Source organism: Schistocerca americana, chromosome 3, assembly GCF_021461395.2.
Source record: "Schistocerca americana isolate TAMUIC-IGC-003095 chromosome 3, iqSchAmer2.1, whole genome shotgun sequence".
Classification (NCBI taxonomy): Eukaryota; Metazoa; Arthropoda; class Insecta; order Orthoptera; family Acrididae; genus Schistocerca; species Schistocerca americana.
This window is the reverse complement of record NC_060121.1, coordinates 405,255,125-405,279,914: the sequence shown is the minus strand read 5'-3', so window position 1 is coordinate 405,279,914 and position 24,790 is coordinate 405,255,125. Positions and strand designations below refer to the sequence as shown.

The window sequence follows — 24,790 nt, the reverse complement described above, 5'->3', positions numbered from 1 at the left end:
AAGTCACACATTCGCAACGCGCTGCAGCGATTTCGTAAAACTACAGGACGGTAGCTGCCTCATACAGGGTTGGTATAAATAAATAACAAGACAGCGACAGGTAGTCATAAAAATAGTCCCTCCATTCTGTTTTGTCGTAGGAGTGCTTTCCTGTAACCGATAGTTATCTGTTGCACAAATACAGTGATTTAACATTATGTACCTGGGCGTGAGTGCCAAATCGTTTCTATGAATATTAACAGAGCATTAGTCCTAGTCTCTATCCCAAGGAGAAACATGTGCAGTGCAAATTTGAGTAATGAACTACAGATCCGCCGATCAGGGTTTACACTTCACCTAACATTTCAAGTAATTATCCCTCATAGTGTTCAAGAGGTCGGAGGTTACAGGAGGAGAAAAGATGCGCTGGTATGCACGTTATGGCGAAGTTTAACAGACTAAGTAGCTGCATTATGAGCATTTGTTTAAGAGGTAGGGCGTACTCCCGAAACTGTACTTACTTGGAACGCAAATAAAAATACTAATTCTTTGGTTCCACCCAAGCAAACGGTGATAACGTGCTAATAATCTTTTTTCAGCACGGACTGGGTGCATTAAGGATTGCAACATGGGCGTGCAATTGCTCATAAACGAAGACTCGAACTCACAGAGTAAGCAGAAGCGAGGATCGCCAGTTTACATTAAAAACTGAATTGTCAAATACGCCCCGTGATTCAGATTGAAAAGAATAATGAAAGTTGACTGAGCGCAAGGTAAGTAAAGGTAATGGTGACCAATTTAGAAACAAATTTGGTTCCATCTGAATTTACGTAAATCAGCACTAGAATCATCACTTACAAGAATTCTGTACTACTCATAACGACTGAGTTTGCTCTTTATAGATAATCCTAAACCGAAATCGGACGAACTCTCGTTAAAAAAAAATAGATAAATAAAAATAAAAAGTAAATCACCCTTCACGTGGGGTCAGAAACAACAGGCTATACCTATTTGATCACGGAGCCGCCACTGATGCTGCTCCATGCCCTGGTTCATTCTGTGCAAAATCTTAACTACACACAGAGAGTGAATAGACTTGGTGGGAGCGCACTGATCTATCACTAACGTAATTTTACCAGTAACAGGAGAGATGACGTCTGGTTCTTTACGCCTAAAATTTTCCACTCCATTCAACGGCTGAAATTTTGAAGGCTGCATCACTACGCTTCGATGCGAAAGGACCAAGCGCGTGGTTGCGTGGCTAGGGACGCGGAATCGAGCATGGCGACGAAGTACACCGACAGACTGTCGTCATAGATTACATTCAAGTGCTATTCAAGGCTGCTACAGCAAAGCTGAAACAAGAACTTCCACTTGAATTTGCCCAGCTGCGTGCTTTTGTAATTACTCACATTCATTCGGAATGAGCGATCATTCATATTTGGAACAGGTGGTTATAGGTACATGTGCTGAGTATCGGTTGTATTTGAGGTGAGAATAAACAAAATATTGGGGGCGTTCAACAAGGAGTGCAACACTTTTTTTCTGAAAGGAGGTAGTTTCATTCAGGAGTCCAATACACATTGTTCTTCCCTATTCTTTTGGCCACGGGGCCCTATCTTCCAACATGATCTCTGTTCAGTGTTACGACCTTACGCCACATTACTGGGAGGGCCCGTATACTTGCATAGGACCACTCTGCTGGTCGCCGTCGTAACCACCGTCCTGCTGCATCAATAGCCTCCCCATCATCCACGTACAGCTTCCCAAGGAGTGCATCCTTCATTGGGTCAGACAGATGGAAATCGGGAGGTTCGAGATGTACGTTGCAGGGTAGATGAGGAACAACCGTACAATAAAGTTTTGTGAGCTACTCTCTGATGTTATCATGAAGAAGCAAAAGTTCGTTTGCATTTTTGTGGTGACAGACACGCTGAAGACTTTTCTTCAATTGCCAGAGGGTAGTACAATACACTTCAGAGCTGGTCGTTGCACCTTGAGAGAGGACGATAAGAAGAATAAACCCTTCAGAGTCCTAGCGAGCCTTCGCTGTGACTTTGGCGGCTGAGGGCTATAAGTTTTTTCTTAGGAGGAAAAGTGGTGATGAGCCACTCCTTGGATGATCCTTCATCGCTCTTTATGATCTTCTACTATTCAGCGAGGAACCTAGCGAACACACACCTCTGAGTATCCTAAATGGCGGGCGAGTCTGTCAGGACTTCCGACAGAGGCGTCTAGTTGAGGAGCGAGGTGTCTGAGTTTGGCCTGTCGACTACCTCGAATGAGAGCGTCCACACGTTCCAAGATTGCAGGAGTCACAGCCATGTGCGGTCGGCTGGCACGTGGGAGATCGGACAAGTTTACGCGGCCGTCTGATCTTGACAGACGTCTCGCCCAATGACTCACCGTGCTTTTGTTCGAAGTCAGGTCTCCGTAAACATTCTGCAAGCGCCTATGAATATCTGCGATGCTACAGTTTTCCGCCAACAGAAGCTCAATGACAGTCCTATTACTGTCCTGTTTGGAACACACGTTATTTATAGACACCTTTTTGAAGGCTCCGTATAGCTCCATCATCTGTCGGAACTTCATGAAACTATAAGGGTGAAAGTGGGAATATTCCACTATGTCCCGCAACAAATTCCGCGGTTTTTCAATCAAAACTGTCCAAGAAAAAATGTATTGCATTACTTATTGAAGCCTCGTGTACAAATTAAGTATCCAACGTGGTCTTCTACCCTGTCGTGGAAAATATGGGCAAATGAAGGCAGAAAAAAGATTCTTAGCCGAATCTGGTAAAGCAAACCCACAAAACTGTATGAGGAAGGGATTGATTGACACATTTGAACCATATCAGAGACGGTGGGAGTGAATATGGAAGGCAAGTAGGTGGACTCACCTGTCGCGGATCTCCCAGCTGAAGATGCCGGGGTTCTCGCGGCGGTAGTGCTCGATGCGCGCCTCCACCTCCGGGGTGGCGACGCGCGGCTTGGAGCCGCCGATGACGCCGGGCCGGATGGAGCCGGTCTCCTGGTAGCGGTTGAGGATCTTGGAGACGCAGCCGTGCGACACGCGCAGCTGCCGTGAGATGACGCACGGCCGTACGCCCGCCGCCGCCATCTCGACGATCTTCAGCCGGATGTGATTGGGCAGCGGCCGCCCGTTGATGAACACGCCGCCCAGCTGGTTCACGCGGCCCTGGCCTGTCAACACAGACGACAACAAAAGCATCAAGAATCTGCAGCACAGGTAACTAAAGGCGAAGCAAAACTGCCGTCTACACGAAGACTGGATTTATGTGACTAGGGTTGAGCATTGAGTATGCCTCTGAGATGTTGACGAGATTGAACCCGGCGATATATACAGTGAACAGACAGCTCCCCATAAGACCATGTGGAATGCGCTCTAAGAAAAAGGGGAAAAAAGAAAGAGCGCAGCACGAAGGAATTATCCGAATGGGACGAACATATTTTCAGAAAAATTGGATGATTTATTCAACAGTCACAAACTGAGCAAATTACTAATTCGTTGGTCCACCTCTGGCCCTCATGCAAGCAGTTTTTCGGCTTGGTATTTATTGATAGTGTTGTTGGATATCCTCCGAGATATGTTTTTGTTGTGGTCCTTCATCCAGAGACTGATTTGTTGCAGCTCTACCCTGCGCAAGCTTTTTCATCTCCGAGTAACTATTGCAACCCACATCCTTCTGAATCTGCTTAGTGTATTCATCTCTTGGTTTCCCTCTACGATTTTGACCCTCCATTCTAATTTCAGAAAGGACTTCCTGACAAATCTATACTCGATGTCAACAAATTTCTCTTCTTGAGAAACGCTTTCCTTGCCATAGCCAGTCTACATTTTATACTCTCTCTACTTTGGCCATCATCAGCTATGTTGCTCCCCAAATAGCACAACTCATTTACTACTTTAAGTGTCTCATTTCCTAATAGAATTCCCTCAGCATCACCCGACTTAATTCGACTACATTCCATTATCCTCGTCTTGTTTTTGTTGATGTTCATCTTATACCCTCCTTTCAAGACACTGTCCATTCCGTTAACTGCTCTTCCAAGTCCTTTGCTGCCTCTGACAGAATTACAATGTCATCGGCGAACCTCAAAGTTTTTATTTATTCTCCATGGATTTTAATACCTACTCCGAATTTTTCTTTTGTTTCCTTTACTGCTTGCTCAATATACATATTGAATAACATCGTGGAGAGGCTACAACCCTGTCTCACTCCCTTCCCAACCACTGCTTCCCTTTCATGTCCCTCGACTCTTATAACTGCAATCTGGTTTTTGTTCAAATTGTAAATAGCCTTCCGCTCCCTGTATTTGACCCGTGCCACCTTCAAAATTTGTCAGTCGACATTATGGAAAGCTTTCTCTAACTCTACAAATGCTAGAAACGTCGGTTTGCCTTGCCTTAACCTGTTGTCTAAGATAAGTCGTAGGGTCAGTGTAGCCCCGCGTGTTCCAACATTTCTACGGAATCCAAACTAATCTTCCCCGAGGTCTGGTTCCACCAGTTTTTCCATTCGTCTGTAGAGGGATACCGTGCTAAATTATGTAGAATTGGCGTGTTGGATCGTTAAAATCCCGAGCGGAATGGAGGCCCCTGCTCGTATTACTACAATAGTTTTCAGTTGAGGATAGAGGAGGAGGATATTAGTGTTTAACGTCCCGTCGACAACGAGGTCATTAGAGACGGAGCGCAAGCTCGGGTGAGCGAAGGATGGGGAAGGAAATCGGCCGTGCCCTTTCAAAGGAACCATCCCGGCATTTGCCTGAAGCGATTTAGGGAAATCACGGAAAACCTAAATCAGGATGGCCGGAGACGGGATTGAACCGCCGTCCTCCCGAATGCGAGTCCAGTGTGCTAACCACTGCGCCACCTCGCTCGGTAGTTGAGGATAGATCCGGCGACTTTGCAGGCCAAGATAGGGTTTCGTAAGCAGGAAGTTAAGCAGTAGAAATTCTAGCCGTGTGCGGGCGGGCATTAAAGTGCTAAAATGAAAGCTCAGGACGGCTTATCGTGAAGGGCAACAACACGGGGAGCATATATTGTCAACGCACCACTGTGCCGTAAGGGAGACGCGGATGAAAACGAAAGGGAACCTGCTATGAAATGAAATGGCATCACTCGAGATAGTCGGGCCGTATGGCGGGCGACAACGAGGTTGGTATCCCACCGTTGTCTACGGCGTCTCCAGACACGTCTTCAGCCTTGAATCTCTTTGACGAAGTAGAACTGTCTTCAGCGATGAGTTCCACTCCGAACTGAGCCCCGGTGACCTGACTGTCGCCCGCCATGCAGCCCGACTGCCAGGGGTGATGCCATTTCATTTCACAGCAGCATCCCTTTGGTTGTCATCCGCGGCTCCCTTACGGCACAGTGGTGCGTTGACAATATTCTGCGCCCCGTTTGGTTGCCTTTCATGGAAAGCCATCGTGGGCTTGCATTTCAGCAAGATAATGCTGGCCCATACACGGCGAGAATTTCCAGTGCTTATCTTCGTGACTGACAAACCGTGCATCGGCCAGCAAGCTAGGTAGATCTCTCGCAAATGAGAATGTTTGGAGCGTTATGGGCAGGGCCTTCCAGTCAGCTCGATATTTTGACGACCTAATGCGCCACTTGGACAGAATTTGGCACGATATCCTCCAGGAGGACATCTAGAAACTCTATCAATCAATGCCAAGCCGAATAACTGCTTGAATAAGGGCCAGAGATGGACCAACGCGTTATTGACTTGCTCAGTTTGTGAATCTCTTTCTATCGAATAAATCATCGAATTTTACTGAAACTGTAATCAATTGTTTGCCTGTACATGTACGCCACATCTACCGACCAGTTCCTTCGTGGTGCGTCAGTTTATTTTTCTTGGAGTATATTATGAAAAAGTCACTCAAGGGAAACATTATTCATCTGAAATTAAGCAGGGGTAGTTCAGTTAAACATGAAATATGGGTACCATAGCACACATAAATGTAAAATAAAACCAAAGTTCGCATTGAAATCCTGTCTATTACTAAGACATATTAACTTGATTCTGTCACTGAATACGGAAAAAATACTTATAAAGCGTACAAAGGTTCAAATGAATTATAAAAGATACGCGATAATGCCTTGCCACAATTGGTTGGAATTGGAAATGAAATGATACAATTAGCTATGTTCATATACTGAATTAGTCAGCAAATTAAAGAAAAAAACCAGAAAAGTGCATATTCACACCAGCTCCCTTGCCTGAGTGCATGTGGAATTCAAGTAGCTGGCTGTGTAAATTAATTTCGAAAAGCAAAACTCTAACTCAAAACAAACGACTTCGCGGTCCCTTCGTCGTGATACATGCAGATGCATCTCACACTTACCATCGTTCTAAAACCCAGTTGCATAGGATGGCTACAGTGAACAGGTGAAGAGTTTTAAGTCCAGGCCCGGCATCTGTCATCAGCCCTAGGATGGAGTCCTCCTCCTCTACATTTCTAAAGAGAAGGTGTCTCTCTCTCAGACAGCACAAAACACAAACTAAATCGGTCTTTTGGTTGCTAGTCTATAGACTTACAACGTTTTGTACGGATCAGAGTGTCTGACATCTGGAGGTTTGGGAGTAAGAAACTTACTTTCTTTTTTAGTAAGATCTTTTCAATCCCTTAAATATAAATGGAATTTCGCCGCAATACGTACAAATTTTTCGAGGCGAACTACAATTCAAGCCCAGAACTGAAAATACTTAGTTCCTCAAAAGATGGTCTGTTGCATTGTTTCGGGAACATTGCTCATGTGAGGCACACGTGAGAACTCCATTTTTCCATAGAGTGTCATGCATAGCTACGAGAAGGATTTTTTTCGTAACGACAGTCTTATATAAAACACTCTAAGTTTGGATTCCTAGCTGGGTTCGGCATTTTCCCTGCCCGGGGACTGGGTGTGTTGTTCTCATCATTTCATCATCGTCTTCATTTGTGACAATGACTAGATTGGATTGTGAAAAAAATGGACTTTGTAAAACCTGGGACTTTTCACAGGCGCTGATGACCACGCAGTTGAGCGCCCCACAAACCAATCAGCATCAAACTCTAGGTTTTTCTTGGTGTGGAAAGGAACCAGTAATGTTTTATACTTAATGCATAGATTTTGATAAAATTCGCTTATACATTTGGCATATGCCGTCTGTCTAAAAAAGTTTCGAGGCTAGTTTGATAATAAATGGTGAAAAGTTAAAATGGTGGTTTTAATACTCCAGGTGTTCTACATAGTTCCCCCAGCTCCTCCCCCACCTGATTCCAACGAATTGAACTTTCATACTGGCTTGATTGTCTGTTATATCATCAAAGCGTCGACCCTTGAAATGAATTTCTGCGCTTTCCTGTCGTTTTGTGGTAGGTTCATATTGATAACACCAAGTCTCCTCACCCGTGATGAGTTTTTCCAGAGAAGAATTGTCGGCGTTTTCATTGCAATCAAGTCCCAACAAGCGCCCAGAAGTCTTTTTTGTTCAGGAATCAATGTGTGCGGAACAATACTTGACACACCGTCCTCTTCTGCAAGACATTCTTGAGGATGCCTTGAACCCTTGATTTAGAGATGTTGCTCATTCTGATTTGTGACATAACGATGACTGACTATGGGCGCACATTCACAAGTTGAAACTGCCTGCTCACACTGTATGGTCGAACGCACATCAGTTGTTTACAGTTGTTAGTTGAAGCTGCCACCGTAGTTACTGCACTGTTGTCGCTTATACATTATGGATAAAAATTGCGCCGTTGTCGTTTATACGCTATGAATAAAGTCAGTCTCGGAACATTCTGGATGGACAATGCACACGAAGCACAGGGACTGCTTCTGGCAAAGGAGCTTTCTGGAAAAAGAAACTACTAGTATCCAAAATTATAAATCACGAGACCAGGAAAAATTTAATGAAAACCTGTGTTCAGAGCACAATTTTGTAGTGGGGAAGACAGAAATGAAACGATTAGAAACGACACTGTTGAAGGTTATTTGGACTGATCGAGTAAGGGATGAAGGGGTGATGCAACTAGTCAACGAGAAGGAATAACATAGAACATAATGAAACGGAAAGAAAATCGTTAGCACGTATTACTGCATAAGTCGTGGCTGATAATGGTGGCGGTGGAAGAAGAAATCCTAGGGTCAGGTCTAGCTAGATACGAGGAAATACGGCAGACTGGCGATGTGCTAGGATTCAGCAGTTATGCTTAAACGAACATATAACCGCAGCTTAGTCTATATGTAGTTAATGGTCTTTTAAAAGCTTGTGATAAACTCTTCTAAAAAAATTGTATAGTCCGCTTGTAGCTGCTATTTCTCATTTATTGTGGTGTGAAGGTACAATCGGTTTCACGATAATAAATCACATCTTCTGGTTAATTTTGCTGGATTACATTAAGGCATTCGTCAAATCGAAAGACTTGCACCCAGCGAAAGGTCTACCCGACGGGAGGCCCTAGTCACACATTAAGGCATTAAACGAATACTATCTTTCAACGTTCTTTAAGGCACACATCCTGGCAACATCAAATACAGTGTTTGCTGAAATGCTGAAATGAAGACGGTAGCTGACGAGCTATAAGAATGGGGAAGCGTTACAAACCAACCTTAGAGTTGGTGACAAGCAACATCACTACAATAAACAAACCAATGTTTAAGGCCGACCCCGGCCGGAGTGGCCGAGCGGTTCTAGGCGCTTCACTCTGGAACCGTGCGACCGCCACGGTCGCAGGTCCGAATCCTGCCTCGGGCATGGATGTGTGTGATGTCCGTAGGTTAGTTAGGTTTAAGTAGTCCTAAGTTCTAGGGGACTGGTGACCTCAGAAGTTAAGTGCTCAGAGCCATTTGAACCATTTTTTAAGGCCGACGAATGATGCTCGGCAGACACAAGGAAAATCACCAATATGTAGAATATGGTGTAGTTGTGGGCAGATGCATCCGAGTATGTAGAAAAGCCATTAGAAGTTCGTAATGGTAAGTGTTGGAGGGGAGAACTTGATGTTTGAGCTGTCGTGGAACAAGCTTTGCAGTCGGGATTAAATGTGACATGCTGCACAGAGAGGTTGTTCACAGTGCGTATTTTCGATCGGTGAACCGAAATCACGAAGCAAGACCTAACAAAAGTCGCTCCAAACGAGACGTGAGCACTGCGCGCTCAGCAGCGGGCAGACTTGTTGCGGAGCGACTTGTTGCAGCGGCAGAGGCAGAGGCAGGGACATCCGCAACAACAGGTGGCCGCCTTCAGCTCCGCCCTCAAAGACGCCGCCCAGGAAGCCGCGAGTCGCCACAGTTTCCTCCGATTCTCGTATTTTACCAAAACACGCTGCAGCTGGCGCGCTCCCCTGCCGGGACGTAGAATCGAGAACGAATACGACTGCGTTCGTTTCATTTTTGCGATTTTTATGCTTTATTCCAGTTAATTCCGTAGCTACAGACGGCGTTCAATAAGTAACGCAACAGCTTTCTTTTATCGGCCAGTTTCGGCTGAAAAAATTGAAAATTTGTTGGGGATATCGTGGAATATTTCGGCTCCATCCTTAAAATTTCATGAAGCTCCGATAGGTGGTGACAATATACGTAGCCTTCAAATAGGCGTTTGTAACAGAGGAGCGTTCTAAGCGCAGAACTGTCTGTGAGTTTCCTTTGTGGGGAAAACCGAGCATCGCAGACATTCGTAGGCGCTTGCAGAATGTTTATTGAGACCTGGCTGTGAACAAAACCACGGCGAGTCTTGGGGCAAGGTGTCTGTCATCATCGCAACAACATCACGCAAAACTGCCGCCCGGCGGCACACAGCTGTGACTCCTGCAATAATGGAACGTGCGGACACCTTCATTCGAGCTGATGAAAACTATCTTCTCCTATTCCACGAAAAGGCTAGGCCTCACACCAGTCTATGATGCAGCCGAGAGGAGTTCACAAAACTTCATTGCACCGTTCTTCCTCATTCAGCCTTCAACACGGATCTCGCACCTTCCAATGAAGGATGCACTCCGCGGGAAGCAGTATGTGCATGATGGGGAGGTTACTGATGCAGCAAGACGTTGGTTCCGACGTCGACCAGTAGAGTTTTACCATGTGGGTATGCAGTCCTCCCAGTAAGGTGGCATGAGGCATTCGCAATGAACAGATATTATGTTGAAAAATAAAATTTTGTAGCCGAGAGAGTGGGGAATATGATGGGTATTGGAATTTTGGATGAAACTAACCTATTCTGAGAAAAAAGTCTGTTGCATTACCTATTGAACGCCCCTCGTATTTTATTTTTCACTATGGTGATTCAAAGTAAGTAATTTAGCCCTGAAACGAAGCAAGAACTTGAAACGAAGCAAGATCTTGAAACGGAGGGCTTTTATTGCAACATGTGTTTGTTCACACGAATCTGTATAAGACTTTCATCTCACCACATACAAAACATTGCCGGCTGGTGTGGCCGAGCGGTTCTAGGGGCTTCAGTCTGGAACGGCGCGACCGCTACGGTCGCAGGTTCGAATCCTGCCTCGGGCATGGATGTGTGTGATGTCCTTAGGTTAGTCAGGTTTAAGTAGCTCTAAGTTCTAGGGGACAGATGACCTCAGATGTTAAGTCCCATACTGCTCAGACCCATTTGAACCATACAAAATATTTTGCGATATCTGTGATCAGTGATCGTTAGTAAGAACGTCTGTGAATTCTCTTCGTTACGTCGCCGTGTCATTAATAGTATTAAAAAATTGTTGGAACAATCGACATAAACACCATTCCCGTCGATAACTAATCCAGATTATCCAGATTAATGGGAATAGTAAAAAGACCCACATTCCTTACTAATGCCTAAATTCCTAAATTACGCTTGCAATCGAATATGATACTGTGAGTTATTTTGAGCTGGTGAGTCTGTGTCTAGCATATATTCTACTGCTTGTCATGATTTTTGATGCTGTAAAACTACCAGCGCAAAATAATTGATAGTGTTATGTTAAACAGAAAGACAACCAAAAACCGCCTGGTGATAGCCATAAAGTGCTGAAACATTTTCTGGTAAAACTAAACTAATCAAACGGTGTCTTGCGTAAGGCGGAATATCTTTCCGGTATATCAAACTGCGTGTATCTGAACATTAATAAAATCTTCTTCAGTCATGGAAAGTAAGAAGGGCTAAACATCTAAAGGATAATTACAGACAATAACGCGTGGTGCGTTTGTTTTGCGTTATATGATGACAACAGGTCCCGAGAAACTATATTTTGTTGTATAGAACGAATGTACTATGAATGTAATTGTTAGTGATGGAAATTCACTGTTTTAGTAACTATGCGTATGAAAATATGTCTTATTAGTAATTGGGAAAGAGTTTGGTTAATTCCTGTCTTCCATCACAGAGCCTGCCACCATCGAAGCAGTTGTTCTCATGCTCTGTAATGAAAGATACACATTCGTCACGATGATGAGCTGTCGAACCTTCGACAAGGAACTTACATGGGCAAGGTGACGAAGACGGTAACATCAATTAGAATCTGTAACTATGTCTCTGGCAAACTGAAAAAGTCTCTAATTCTAAAATAACAGAGGTCGGAGCTGTCTTTAAGGTCCGTCGTCTAGCGAATTCGAGTCCACGGAACATTACGCAGTCCTTTCTTCCTTCTGAGGCCGATCGCCGTTTGAATGTTACCATTTCCATTGGTATCTCCAGAATACCGTCCCTGTTGCTTGTCTTGCACCATTATCGAACAAGAAAGCCTTTGGAAGTATATTTGGTTTGCTTTACCCTTCCACTGTAAGTGTGCAAACGTCACCTCATTTTTTTACGCAGCTCGTATTACCCGACCGCTAGTGACGACACCTTCGCCGCCATTCCTCTGCGGCTCAGATCGAATAGGATTTACATTTTTGCTAGAACGGCACATGAGCCAACCGAATTTACTTCTTCGTCGTGGGCGTGTGACGGCCCCGCTCTCTGCAGGAGAAACCGCATCCGTCAACATCGCAGATCTGCTCCTTTCTGTTCCTTTCCGAGTGGAAAATTCCGGCCACGGCTGCAGGCAGACTTTCACGCAGCTGATTTTCGGTCCGACTTTGTGCGGGCGTGGTCATTGACTTCTCAGGTATCTCGCTATGTTCATCCTCAGAGCACTGAGAAATGAATTCTGCATTTTGGTCTATTTTCCGCGAATTAAGCGTTTGGATGAGAGTAAATTTTATAGTAATATGGAAATGTTTTCCATTTGGTATCCAAGACATATGAGGCAGGAGAAATACCCTCAGATTCCAAGAAGAATGTACTGGTTCTTGTTCGAAAGAAGATCGATGTTAACAAGTTTGAATATTAGCGAACCATCAGTTTAAGAAGTCATGGTTCTAGGACGCTGAAACGAATTATTTAAAGAAGAGTGGGCAAATTGTTGGCGCTCGTAGGGCGGGCGCTTCCGTAACAAAGGTAGCCGAAGTGCCCGGTGTTTCAAGAGGCACCGCATTGAAGTTCTGTACCACATACAGGGAAAACGGGAAATCTTGATCTGCTTAGTCAAAACGGAGACGAAAGTGTATATTGAGTGATTGCGGCAAACTGTCATTGGAAGAGCATCGTGACGAGAAACAAAAGGACGACGGCTACGGAAGTCACTGCAGGACTGAATGTCTCGATGGCGAACCCTGTCAGCACCAAAACAACACGAATGGAGCTCCATAAGCAGGGAATTGTAGGGGAAGCTGCAATTCTAAATTCACTCATCAGTGATGGAAATGGCAGTAACAGAAAAACGTGGCACCGACCACATGAAATCTACATTACGGAGCAATGGAAGAAAGTCGTTTGCTTGGAGGACTCTTGTTTCACAGTATCTCCAACTTGTGATCCAGTTTACCATCCGAAGAGTGATACATGGCTGGGGTCGGTGGCGACTGAGCAGCCATATTCTTGGTATTGCGTGGGCTCCATGATTGTTCTGCAAGGTCGCATGACTACCGAGGTTATGTACTCATTTAGGCTAATCGGGTCCATCCCGTCGTACAATGTTCGTTCCCCAATACTGATGCTGTATTCCAAGACGGCAGGGCCCCTATTCACACAGCTCAAATCGCCCAAGATTGTTTTTATGAGTGTGAAGATGAGCTGTCGCACCTCCTCTGCCAACACAATCACCAGGTATCGATATTATTGAGCCTTTGTGGTCTTCTTTGGAGAGATGGGAGTGTGATCACTATCGACCTCCTTCATCGTTACCTGAACTTGCCACTACTTTACAGGAAGTACGTTATAAAATACTCTTGAAAATCATCCAGTGACTGTACTTATCCATTCCGAGACGACTGGAAACTGTTTTGAATGCCAACGGATTTCTTACGCCGTATTAGACGCAGTAGTGTGGTGTCTTTTGGTCTTTCCATATTTACTCCTCCCCCCCCCCCCTGTCTTTCTCACGCTATTTGTCTGGAGTGTAGCCTTGAACGGAACTGAAACATGAACGATAAACAGTTCAGACCAGAAGAGAGTAGAAGTTTTTGAAATGTGGCGATACAGGAAAATGATGAAGATCAGATCGGTAAATCGGATAATTAATGATGCATTCAATCGGACCGCAGAGAAAAGAAGCTTATGGCACGATTTATATAAAAGAAGGGACCGGTTGATAAGACACATCCTGAGGTACCAAGGATAGTCTGTTAATGGAGGGAAGTGTGAGGGATAAAAATTGCAGTGGGAGATCAAGGCTTGACCATGGTAAGCAGATCCAAATGGATGTGGGTTGTAGTAGCTATGCAGATATGAAGAGCCTTGTACATGGTAGACGAGCATGGTGAGCTGCATGCAACCAGTGTTCGGACTGAACACGAGAACACAACATCACAAGGGTTTCTTCTCATTCTATTCGACGATGAAGCGTGGGAATATTGTCAGCCTAAACGTCCATGTGCGAGATGTTATTATCCTAATTTCATTTGCGCGTTCACTTTGTGATGGATACTCAGGGTACTGAATAATATTTGCAGTTTGTATTCTGAAACACGGTTACTGAGGTTTCGAGCAGGTTCTAGCGAAATGAAGAGCGTCCTTCCTCGAGAGTTTTCGACATTACTTTTACATTATCTTGCTAGTGAAACAGTCCTGTGACTATTCGTACTGTCGTTCTGCCTGTATATGTTTACACAACATAAAATGAAGTAAAGGTCAGTGTTCAACTTCACGTCGACGACGTGGCAATTGGAAGCGGCGCACGTCCTGTGACTGGGGAAAGTGTGAAGGAAAATCGGCAGTGTCCGTTTCAAAGGAGCCTTGCTCGTACACAACCGGCCAAAAACAGTGAAGCACCTAGAAGACACGTGCGGATGCCAGTGTAACTTCGTACATGTACACACCGTCGGCTGATATGTAAATGATTAGAGTTTCAGTTCTGTGTGACAGGTAGAACGGCCACAACAGTGCATTATTGTTGTTGTGAGGAGCCGTCGGGCTGTGACTGAGGAAACAATGGTACGTCACTCCTGTGTCCTCAGATGTTGCCTCTCATGTATCGTGGTGAAATTTTTTTAACTGGACTATGCTGGTCCCTACGTGGGGCACGTCTCTATGAATTGTCTGCATGATGCTGAGGTACTCCAGTGGCCATCAAGATCCCCAAAACTGTCCCCAATAGAAAATGTGTGGGGCTAACTTGGGCATCAACTTCGTCCCAGTGCCGGTAGAGAGATATCAAGGGCGAGAATGAAGTTTTAACTCTACGATGGAGCGTGCGATGATATGAAGCTTCCTGGCAGGTTAAAAGTCGAACTCGGGACTGGCGGTTTAGAGTTGCGATGACGGGTCGTGCTTGGGTAGCTCATTTGGTAGAGTACTTGCCCGCAAAAGGCAGAGGTCCAGAATTTGAGTCTCCGTCCGGCATACAGGTTTAATCCGCCAGAAATTTCATATCAAGGGAGAGTTAAAAGAGTTGTGGGGCAGCTTTGGTCAGGAAATGATGGAATGACTATGCAACCGAATCAGTGCATGCATCCAGACGAGAGGGAGTTCTTTATAAATTTGATTCGAATTTGTAATCACTTTAATAACACCACAGACGCTATCAATCCATAAAGACGCAGAGTCGCGGAGTGCTACTAGCAGTACAGGTAACACAATGACTGCGTGCAGGGAGTTAAGAAAGATGAGGTACCACGGTGGAGCAACTGCTCCTAAGTCACACATTTATGTTGTCAGTATTAGGCGACACAAAGAGTGACGTCGCTGGACAGTGGGTGACTAGAAATGAGTAGGCGAAAGTTGCTGAAGTTGGACTGTTGCCTAAGCTGGGCCATCTTCGTATTTCGCCGTGTATTGGTAACTTAAAACTTTTAAGCTGCCTCTACTGGTGAGAAATGTTGTCGATGTCACGTGGCACGGCAGGCAGACGACAATAGCCACTGAGGCGAGAACAGTTGCCATTATTGTATTTTCTTCGCTTTTGCTGCAAGTGTTGTGCTGCAAATCATAATCTTTTCTTTACAGTACGAGTAGGTAAATAAATTGTCTGCAATATAGTTCATAAGTGTCATTCAGTAGTTAATAAGTAAACGTCGCAAAGCTAGAGTTTAATTTTGCGTGTTCCTGTAGAGCTATCTTTACTTATATGGCGTCGGGTTGCCGGTGTAGGACCAATGCTTGTTTCCCAATTTGGACCGGTCCAATTTAGCAGACTCTCATTTTTACTATTAGTCATAGGCATGGGTAACATTTTTAGGTTTTCAAGGTGGCAGAACTTTTACTGTAAGTAATAGGCTCGGGTGATAATTTAAGGTTTCCAAGGTGGCAAAGAAAGGGGAATGTACGGGTAAATGGACAGAAGATGAGCCGAAGGTCGCCGTGGCAGCATACAGAAACGCTGACCACGGACTTAACGAGTGTGCTCGTGTACATGGAGTACCCAAAGCTACAATCAAGAGACATGCTGAGAGCAAAAACAAGTCCTCAAATAAAGGTAAGTTATTCGGAAGTCTATCAACTTTTACGACAGAGATGGAAAAAGTTCTAGCAGATCACCTCCTTTTGTTTGAAGAAAGATTTTTTGAATTTGCTATCAAAGATGTTCATAAACTTGCATTCGACATAGCAGAGAAATACGAGCTACCTCACTAACACAGAAAATGAAATGGCGGATAAGAACTGGTTTTATTTATTTATGAGACGAAATCCACAGCTTTCCTTACGTCAACCAGAAGGAACATCAATGGCCAGAGCTAATGGGTTTAATAGAGAGAATGTGAATCAATTCTTCGACATCCTTGAGAAAACAGTCGATGAGAATAGAATTAATTATAGCTAACAGTATATGTCGATGAATTTGGATTTATAACGGTTCAAAAAAGGAAACAAAAAGTCATCGCGCAAAAGGGCAAGCAGCAAGTGGGATCTGTCCTAATGGGGGAGCGACGAGTTATCACCACAGCTGTTCGTGCTGTCCATGCTGCTGGATACTGTATTCCAGCTATGAATATATCCAAGCTAAGAGAGGCAGCAAGAACTGGCTACGTGAATTCTGTGTTGTCTGTATAGTGGCTCAAGCACTTCAAAAATCATGTGATTTTACCACGGATTTGCCTGTGCTCCTGCTACTTGATGGTACACAAGACACAGCAGAAATCTAGAGGCTGTTGGGTACGCTCGTGATAATGGTATTATCATGTTGCAATTATCTGGGCACACAACCCACAGGCTGAAACACTTGATGTTTCGTCTTTTGCATCTCTTCAAACCTACTTCACTCAAACCCAGGACAAATGGTTACGATAAAACATAGGTTAATCTATATCACAGTTTCAGGTATCTCGACTGTTGGATGAAGCAACAACATTTCGAATAGCGGAGAGTGCCGCGGAGAATTGTCAGCAGGAATTTGTCCTTTGAATAGGAATATGTTTTCAGATCATCAGTTTTCACCATCTGATTGCTCGAAAAGTGATGATAATTTTCTATAGAAATCCAGTCCTACGAATGTTAGAGAGGAAACTTCTTCAGAAGCTATTTCAAGTGATGATGCGTGTAGGCCTAATGACACCCACGAAGAAACTCCAGATGATTGTGAACAAGGTGTCACCACTTCCAAATTCATACAACAGACCTGGTGTTCGAGGTAGAGGAAAAGCACAAACTGCCACTGTAATCACTAATAGTCCTTATAAGCAACAATTGCGGGTCGAGGCGCTACAGTCTGGAACCGCGTGACCGCTACGATCGCAGGTTCGACTCCTGCCTCGGGCATGGATGTGTGTGATGTCCTTAGGTTAGTTAGGTTTAAGTAGTTGTAAGTTCTAGGGGACTGATGACCTCAGCATTTAAATCTCATAGTGCTCAGAGCCAAGCAACAATTAGAGCAGTCGAACGTTCAAGTAAAGAAACAAAAAGCTGCAAGAGTGTTTTATTTCCCAAAGAACAAAAGACAAACGGCACTGTTGGAAATTCAAGCTGGTTCTGTATTTTGTGTAAGAAGACTAAAGAAGATCACCTGAAACAGTGTATGGGCTGTAAATTATGGGTTCGTGCACGATGTGCCAATGTGAAGCCCAGCACAAAGAAATTTTTCTGCTCAGATTGCAATTAGACTTGAATGTGACCTGGCAATCTTAATCCCAGCTAATAGAAATTATTAGCGTAGTTCAGTGTTTCAAGCTTTCTTACATTTTTTGTGCAACAAATTGCCTGGTTTATTCTTTGCTTTTATTTGAATCGATTATAGCTATGAGTACCGTACACTAATATAAACATTTTAATGATGCTGAATATTTCAAAACTCTTTGTTTTGTGTAGTGTAGCCTAAGTACCTAAATAATAAGTCTGTTTAATAAATATACTGAACTGAAGCTTTATTTAAAATATTACAGTTCTTATTTACTTTTTATTCATGTTTTATCATCTGGTCCAATTTAAACATATGAAGGTCCAAACTGAGCAACCGGCTTCCTAATTCGTACCATTAACACACTTCTAATTTTAAATGATACCAATTCATGCTACGTTTTACTGAAAATATAATACCACGTGATGAAAGTATGTAACATGTAGCTTTCTGTAGAGTACATTTTGTTTGAATTAGGTACATAATAGAGACTAGGGGTAGCAAAATAAAAAAGTGATCCAGTATAGGCAATCTTCCCCTAAACTGAAGTAGCGAATAGCGTTATACCTTGTGATAATCCGAAGGAAGGATATGGATTTGGCGAATATCTGGGAAACGTCACCTACCGCCATGTTTAGTGACAGCAGTGAAGAGCGGAGGGGGCGTGTTATACACTCCTGGAAATTGAAATAAGAACACCGTGAATTCATTGTCCCAGGAAGGGGAAACTTTGTTGACACATTCCTGGGGTCAGATACATCACATGATCACACTGACAGAACCACAGGCACATAGACACAGGCAACAGAGCATGCACAATGTCGGCACTAGTACAGTGTATATCCACCTTTCGCAGCAATGCAGGCTGCTATTCTCCCATGGAGACGATCGTAGAGATACTGGATGTAGTCCTGTGGAACGGCTTGCCATGCCATTTCCACCTGGCGCCTCAGTTGGACCAGCATTCGTGCTGGACGTTCAGACCGCGTGAGACGACGCTTCATCCAGTCCCAAACATGCTCAATGGGGGACAGATCCGGAGATCTTGCTGGCCGGGGTAGTTGACTTACACCTTCTAGAGCACGTTGGGTGGCACGGGATACATGCGGACGTGCATTGTCCTGTTGGAACAGCAAGTTCCCTTGCCGGTCTAGGAATGGTAGAACGATGGGTTCGATGACGGTTTGGATGTACCGTGCACTATTCAGTGTCCCCTCGACGATCACCAGTGGTGTACGGCCAGTGTAGGAGATCGCTCCCCATACCATGATGCCGGGTGTTGGCCCTGTGTGCCTCGGTCGTATGCAGTCCTGATTGTGGCGCTCACCTGCACGGCGCCAAACACGCATACGACCATCATTGGCACCAAGGCAGAAGCGACTGTCATCGCTGAAGACGACACGTCTCCATTCGTCCCTCCATTCACGCCTGTCGCGACACCACTGGAGGCGGGCTGCACGATGTTGGGGCGTGAGCGGAAGACGGCCTAACGGTGTGCGGGACCGTAGCCCAGCTTCATGGAGACGGTTGCGAATGGTCCTCGCCGATACCCCAGGAGCAACAGTGTCCCTAATTTGCTGGGAAGTGGCGGTGCGGTCCCCTACGGCACTGCGTAGGATCCTACGGTCTTGGCGTGCATCCGTGCGTCGCTGCGGTCCGGTCCCAGGTCGACGGGCACGTGCACCTTCCGCCGACCACTGGCGACAACATCGATGTACTGTGGAGACCTCACGCCCCACGTGTTGAGCAATTTGGCGCTACGTCCACCCGGCCTCCCGCATGCCCACTATACGCCCTCGCTCAAAGTCCGTCAACTGCACATACGGTTCACGTCCACGCTGTCGCGGCATGCTACCAGTGTTAAAGACTGCGATGGAGCTCCGTATGCCACGGCAAACTGGCTGACACTGACGGCGGCGGTGCACAAATGCTGCGCAGCTAGCGCCATTCGACGGCCAACACCGCGGTTCCTGGTGTGTCCGCTGTGCCGTGCGTGTGATCATTGCTTGTACAGCCCTCTCGCAGTGTCCGGAGCAAGTATGGTGGGTCTGACACACCGGTGTCAATGTGTTCTTTTTTCCATTTCCAGGAGTGTAGTATGGGGGTGTTTTCGTGTTTAAGGTGTGATCCACATACTGCTGTTAAGAAAGCGCTAAATGCGGTAGGATATGAAGTCATTTTACAAAACTGTTCTGGGTATTCTGTGAAGCAATGATTTGTGGACAATAACACTCCTGAAATGGACTAGGCTGGCCAGACTTCCGACGTGAACCCAGTGAGACATCTTTGGGATGAGTCAGAATGTCGAGTTTGCGATCAATGTCACTAGCTTCAATGTTTTCCGCTCTTGGAGGGGAATGTGCTGCCAATCCTCACAGATATTCAACAGAGTTCAAGCCACTGTAAAGGCGAAGGATGGACACATTACATGTTAACGATCAGGCAATGTACACTATTGGCCATTAAAATTGCTACACCACGAATATGACGTGCTACAGACGCGAAATTTAACCGACAAGAAGAAGATGCTGTGATATGGAAGTGATTCAGAGCATTCACACAAGGTTGGCGCCGGTGGCGACACCTACAACGTGGTGACATGAGGAAAGTTTCCAGCCGATTTCTCATACAGAAACAGCAGTTGACCGGCGTTGCCTAGTGAAACGTTGTTGTGATGCCTCGTGTAAGGAGGAGAAATGCGTACCATCACGTTTCCGACTTTGATAAAGGTCGGATTGTAGCCTATCACGATTGCGGTTTATCGTATCGCGACATTTCTGCTAGCGTTGGTCGAGATCCAATGACTGTTAGCAGAATATGGAATCGGTGGGTTCAGGAGGGTAATACGGAACGCCGTGCTGGATCCCAACGACCTCGTATGACTAGCAGTCGAGATGACAGGCATCTTATCCGAATGGCTGTAACGGATCGGGCAGCCACGTCTCGATCCCTGAATCAATAGATGGGGACGTTTGCAAGACAACAACCATCTGCACGAACAGTTCGACGACGTTTGCAGCAGCAGGGACTATCAGCTCGGAGACCATGGCTGCGGTTACCCTTGGCGCTGCATCTCAGACAGGAGCGCCTGCGATGGTGTACTCAACGACGAACCTGGGTGCACGAATGGCAAAACGTCATTTTTTCGGATGAATCCAGGTTCTCTTTACTGCATCACGATGGTCGTATCCGTGTTTGGCGACATCGCGGTGAACGCACATTGTAAGCGGTATTCGTCATCGCCATACTGGCGTATCACCCGGGCGTGATGGTATGGAGCGCCATTGGTTATACGTCTCTGTCAGCTCTTGTTCGCATGGACGGCACTTTGAACAGCGGACGTTACATTTCATATGTGTTGCGACCCGTGGCTCTACCCTTCATTCGATCCCTGCAAAACCCTACATTTCAACAGGATAATGCACGACCACATGTTGCAGATCCTGTACGGACCTTTCTGGATACAGAAAATGTTCGACTGCTGACCTGGCCAGCACATTCTCCAGATCTCTCACCAATTGAAAACGTCTGGTCAATGGTGGCCGAGCATCTGGCTCGTCGCAATACGCCAGTCACAATTCTTGATGAACTGTGGTATCGTGTTGCAGCTGCATGGGCAGCTGTACCTGTACACGCCATCCAAGCTCTATTTGACTCAATGTCCAGGCGTATCAATGCCGTTATTACGGCCAGAGGTTGTTGTTCTGGGTACTGATTTCTCAGGATCTATACACCCAAATTGCGTGAAAAGGCGATTTCACTGTCTTGTGAAGGACGTGTTTAGTTGTACGTGTCTGGATGCAGGTCTCGGCAAGGCCGGCACACGAGCTGACTCAGAGGCGGTGTGCAGACCCGGCAGGGGCGGACGGCGGCAGCAGACGGCGCGACCCACCTGCCGCGGCCTTTCTCTCCCCGCGCGCCCTGAATCGCGGCGCCCGCCGCTCCTAGACTCGCGCTGCCCGCTTTTTCTCGGCAGCTCTATCGACAGACACATTGAGCAAGCGCCGCATTCAGACCGGCCACTGCGGCAATGGGGACACGCTGACACTGCACATTGTTTTTGCACTTTAGTACGACTCGCTGAGTTTTACGCAAACTTCTGTCGGGAACTTGCTGGAGAGCAGTTTCTCCTAGGATTCCCTGTCGCTGGCAGAGTGCGTTCGCTTCGATTGTGCACCGCGGTGTGAACTGCTTAGCATGTGACTATCTGGGGCTTTCGGTACCACGTCACTGAAGGCTCTATGCTTGGTGCTCGGGGTATACCCAATAAATGTTGTTGTTGATGTTGTGTGGTCTTCAGTCCTGAGACTGGTTTGATGCAGCTCTCCATGGTGCTCTATCCTGTGCAAGCTGCTTCATCTCCCAGTACGTATTGCAGCCTACATCCTTTTGAATCTGCTTAGTGTATTCATCTCTTGGTCTCCCTCTACGATTTTTACTCTCCACGTTGCCCTCCAATACTAAATTGGTGATCCCTTGATGCCTCAGAACATGTCCTACCAACCGATCCATTCTTCTAGTCAAGTTGTGCCACAAACTCCTCCCCAATTCTATTCAATACCTCCTCATTAGTTATGTGATGTACCCATCTAATCTTCAGAATTCATCTGTAGCACCACATTTCGAAAGCTTCTATTCTCTTGTTGTCCAAACTACTTATTGCCCGTGTTTCACTTCCATACATGGCTATACTCCATACAAATACTTTCGGAAAGGACTTCCTGACACTTAAATCTATACTCGATGTTAACAAATTTCTCTTTTTGAGAAACGCTTTCCTTGCCATTGCCAGTCTACATTTTATATCCTCTCTACTTCGACCATCATCAGTTATTTTGCTCCCCAAATAGCAAAACTCCTTTACTACTTTAAGTGTCTCATTTCCTAATCTAATTCCCTCTGCATCACCCTACTTCACTCGAGTACAATCCATTATCCTCGTTTTGCTTTTGTTGATGTTCATCTTATATCCTCCTTTCAAGACACTGTCCATTCCGTTCAACTGCTCTTCCAAGTCCTTTGCTGTCTCTGACAGAATTACTATGCCATCGGCGAACCTTAAATTTTTTATTTCTTCTCCATCGATTTTAATACCTAGTCCGAATTTTTCTTTTGTTTCCTTTACTGCTTGCTCAATATACTGATTGAATAACATCGGGCGGAGGCTACAACCCTGTCTCACTCCCTTCCCAACCACTGCTTCCCTTTCATGCCCCTCGACTCTTATAACTGCCATCTGGTTTCTGTACAAATCGTAAATAGCCTTTCGCTCCCTGTATTTTACCCCTGCCACCTTCAGAATTTGAAAGAGAGTATTCCAGTCAACATTGTTAAAAGCTTTCTCTAAGTCTACAAATGCTAGAAACGTACGTTTGCCTTTTCTTAATCTAGCTTCTAAGATAAGTCGTAGGGTCAGTATTGCCTAACGTGTTTCAATATTTCTACGGAATCCAAACTGATCTTCCCCGAGGTCGGCTTCTACCAGTTCTCTCATTGGTCTGTAAAGAATTCGCGTTAGTACACTCCTGGAAAATGAAATAAGAACACCGTGAATTCATTGTCCCAGGAAGGGGAAACTTTATTCACACATTCCTGGGGTCAGATACATCACATGATCACACTGACAGAACCACAGGCACATAGACACAGGCAACAGAGCATGCACAATGTCGGCACTAGTACAGTGTATATCCACCTTTCGCAGCAATGCAGGCTGCTATTCTCCCATGGAGACGATCGTAGAGATGCTGGATGTAGTCCTGTGGAACGGCTTGCCATGCCATTTCCACCTGGCGCCTCAGTTGGACCAGCGTTCGTGCTGGACGTGCAGACCGCGTGAGACGACGCTTCATCCAGTCCCAAACATGCTCAATGGGGGACACATCCGGAGATCTTGCTGGCCGGGGTAGTTGACTTACACCTTCTAGAGCACGTTGGGTGGCACGGGATACATGCGGACGTGCATTGTCCTGTTGGAACAGCAAGTTCCCTTGCCGATCTAGGAATGGTAGAACGATGGGTTCGATGACGGTTTGGATGTACCGTGCACTATTCAGTGTCCCCTCGACGATCACCAGTGGTGTACGGCCAGTGTAGGAGATCGCTCCCCACACCATGATGCCGGGTGTTGGCCCTGTGTGCCTCGGTCGTATGCAGTCCTGATTGTGGCGCTCACCTGCACGGCGCCAAACACGCATACGACCATCATTGGCACCAAGGCAGAAGCGACTGTCATCGCTGAAGACGACACGTCTCCATTCGTCCCTCCATTCACGCCTGTCGCGACACCACTGGAGGCGGGCTGCACGATGTTGGGGCGTGACCGGAAGACGGCCTAACGGTGTGCGGGACCGTAGCCCAGCTTCATGGAGACGGTTGCGAATGGTCCTAGCCGTTACCCCAGGAGCAACAGTGTCCCTAATTTGCTGGGAAGTGGCGGTGCGGTCCCCTACGGCACTGCGTAGGATCCTACGGTCTTGGCGTGCATCCGTGCGTCGCTGCGGTCCGGTCCCAGGTCGACGGGCACGTGCACCTTCCGCCGACCACTGGCGACAACATCGATGTACTGTGGAGACCTCACGTCCCACGTGTTGAGCAATTCGGCGGTACGTCCACCCGGCCTCCCGCATGCCCACTATACGCCCTCGCTCAAAGTCCGTCAACTGCACATACGGTTCACGTCCACGCTGTCGCGGCATGCTACCAGTGTTAAAGACTGCGATGGAGCTCCGTATGCCACGGCAAACTGGCTGACACTGACGGCGGCGGTGCACAAATGCTGCGCAGCTAGCGCCATTCGACGGCCAGCACCGCGGTTCCTGGTGTGTCCGCTCTGTCGTGCGTGTGATCATTGCTTGTACAGCCCTCTCGCAGTGTCCGGAGCAAGTATGGTGGGTCTGACACACCGGTGTCAATGTGTTCTTTTTTCCATTTCCAGGAGTGTATTTTGCAGCCGTGACTTATTAAACTGATAGTTCGGTAATTTTCACATCTGTCAACACCTGCTTTCTTTGGGATTGGAATTATTATATTCTTCGTGAAGTCTGAGGGTATTTCGCCTATCTCATACATCTTGCTCACCAAATGGAAGAGTTTTGTCAGGACTGGCTCTCCCAAGGCTGTCAGTAGTTCTAATGGAATGTTATCTACTCCCGGGGCCTAAATGTAAGTACAAATCTTAACAGAACTCAAAACATGGAGAATGAATGAGCACAAAGCGAGCGAGT

The 24,790-nt window shown here is 46.0% G+C and overlaps 1 protein-coding gene across 1 annotated transcript in view; it reads right to left on the bottom strand.

Annotated features, from left to right (window-relative positions):
• LOC124606116 (protein gooseberry-neuro-like) overlaps positions 1-24,790 on the bottom strand; it is a gene marked incomplete at its 3' end in the record, with an annotated part of 141,136 nt that overhangs the window by 80,293 nt on the left and 36,053 nt on the right. The window contains exon 2 of the mRNA XM_047138080.1: positions 2,879-3,182. Coding sequence (XP_046994036.1) covers positions 2,879-3,182 — 304 coding nt within the window. The remainder of the gene's footprint in view (positions 1-2,878; positions 3,183-24,790) is intronic.